A 2,114-nucleotide genomic window follows, 5' to 3' on the forward strand; every position below is an offset into this window, starting at 1 on the left:
TCACTGATGGTTTTGATCAGTTGTAATGTTGATCACTGATGGTGTTTATTGCTCTTGTGTGTGTTAGTGGGCGGAGAGGCGGCGTCCAGCACAAAAAGACATTTGTCCGCTGGAGTCAAAACTTTTTAGGACGGATGGAGAGTCCATCGCCCTTAAACTGGACAAGAGGTCATCGATAACGTCCACGCCTCATAAGGGATGTTCTGCTGGGGACAGACAGGAGGAGGAACGAACACCTGTCTCAGGTAACACTGAAGTAAACTGTGACATTTTGGGCTGGGCAATATAAATATAATATAACGTACAGAGATATAAGACTATATATCGTCTTAGATGTTAGATATTATTACTGTATATCCTGGTATGAAATAAATGATTTTAAAGGTTACAGTACAGTAAAAGTTATGTAACTTCTCAACTCATCACACAGTTGTACTTGTTTAAATACTTGCCTCTACCCACTAAGTCGTGATATCTACATCACTGATGATTAATGATCAAAAATGGAATTGTGTCAAAATGCTTTGAGGAGCTTTAAAAATATCAAGATGCGGGGCGTCCGGTGGCTCAGTGGTTAGAGCGGGTGCCCCATGTATGAAAGCAATGTCCTTGCCGCAACGGCCGTGGGTTCGATTCCAGCTCACTGTCCTTTGCTGCATGTCGTCCCCTCTCTCTCCCCCTTTTAAGCTGTCGCTCTGTCCTATCCAATACAGGCAAAATGCAAAAAAATTATCTTCATAAAAAGATCAAGATACATATTGTGTATAGAGATATAGCCCAAAAATATCGCAATATAATTTTCGGCCCATATCATGTTTAAATAATGTGTGGTTGAATTGACTCACAAATGCGTTTGTACGAATTCAGATGTTTCACACCTGAACTGTTGCGTGTCTCCTGTTCAGGTGGTGGGATATTGGTGGAGGAAGTGGTTGCCATGGAGACCAGCGAGGCCAGTGAGGACGAAATGGGCAGACTGGACATCGACCTGGACAGGAAGTCCAAACAGCACAACCTGACGTCCAGCAACGTACGCGCCATCCTGCATGTGAGGCACACACTGACACGCACACACACACACACATTCAACACGCTTAGAACATGTAAAATACAATTTACATACATAGAATACAGTTTATCAGGAATATATATGAGGAGGACGTTTGTACAGGAATGTTCAACAGTTCACGATGGTGTCACCTGTGTGTAACATGTAGCGTGTTGTGTGTCCCGTGTCAGGAGGTGATTACTCACGAGCGTGTGGTGGCCATGATGAAAGCCGCCATCAGAGACACTCAGAACCTGCCCATGTTTGTGAGTATTCATGTTGTCTTTGTGCTGCAACGAGGGTTGTTAATTTCCTGGATTTTAACAATTGTAATGTTGTTTTTATTATTGATTCTGGTTCTGAATGAGTCTTCTGATTTGAGGGTCGGGGTTAAAATGGGTTACATGCTCATTTCACAGAAATCTTTTATTTTAAAGCTTTTACTTTTAGTTTAACTGCTCAGGTATGCTGCACGCTTATTATTTTTGGCATCTTTAAACTCTCTTAGACCGACGTTACTGCCTGCTCAGCAGCAGACAGACACAGTTAGACACAGCTGGTGAACATAGAGACTGATATTATTACCTTTTTTTTTCTTTATCAGGAGCCAAAGATGACTCGATCCAGACTGAAACAGGCCGTTCAGCAGGGACAGGTGAATATCTTTTTGTAAATACATTCATGTAGGTGATGTATTTTTAAGGACACATTTTTCTGTCAAGTTAGACATTACCTGTTTTATTTATTATTTGATCACACTATTACTTTATTCTGGTACCTCTGTACTTTCTGTACGTACATTTCTTTTTTATTTTCACACTTACTGTGGCAATGTTAATGTATGTTTACCCGGCAAATAAATCTTATTTGAATTCAGATTAAATTCAGTGGAACTCAACCTCCCACAATCCTCTGTGATGCTTTAACACTTTCAGCACTAACCTGTTTAATCAGACAATTTTTTCCTGTCTGTCTGCCTACAGCGTCTGAACTGGAGTCTGTCAGCAGTGAACACAGTCAAGGTACACCGTAACGTCCCGTCTGCAGGAGACTGTCTGTCTGACTG

General features: G+C 41.4%; 1 protein-coding gene across 1 annotated transcript; it reads left to right on the top strand.

Annotated features, from left to right (window-relative positions):
- Nucleotides 1-67: 67 nt before the first annotated feature.
- Nucleotides 68-2,070, top strand: LOC121963926 (GON-4-like protein; the record flags this gene model as incomplete). Its single annotated transcript, XM_042514163.1, has 5 exons — nt 68-245; nt 906-1,048; nt 1,240-1,314; nt 1,653-1,703; nt 2,032-2,070. Coding segments are annotated over 5 exons (486 nt in total), but the record flags the coding sequence as incomplete, so codon positions are not given.
- Between the last annotated feature and the right edge of the window lie 44 nt (nt 2,071-2,114).

This window comes from Plectropomus leopardus, unplaced genomic scaffold (genome assembly GCF_008729295.1).
Source record: "Plectropomus leopardus isolate mb unplaced genomic scaffold, YSFRI_Pleo_2.0 unplaced_scaffold13283, whole genome shotgun sequence".
Classification (NCBI taxonomy): Eukaryota; Metazoa; Chordata; class Actinopteri; order Perciformes; family Serranidae; genus Plectropomus; species Plectropomus leopardus.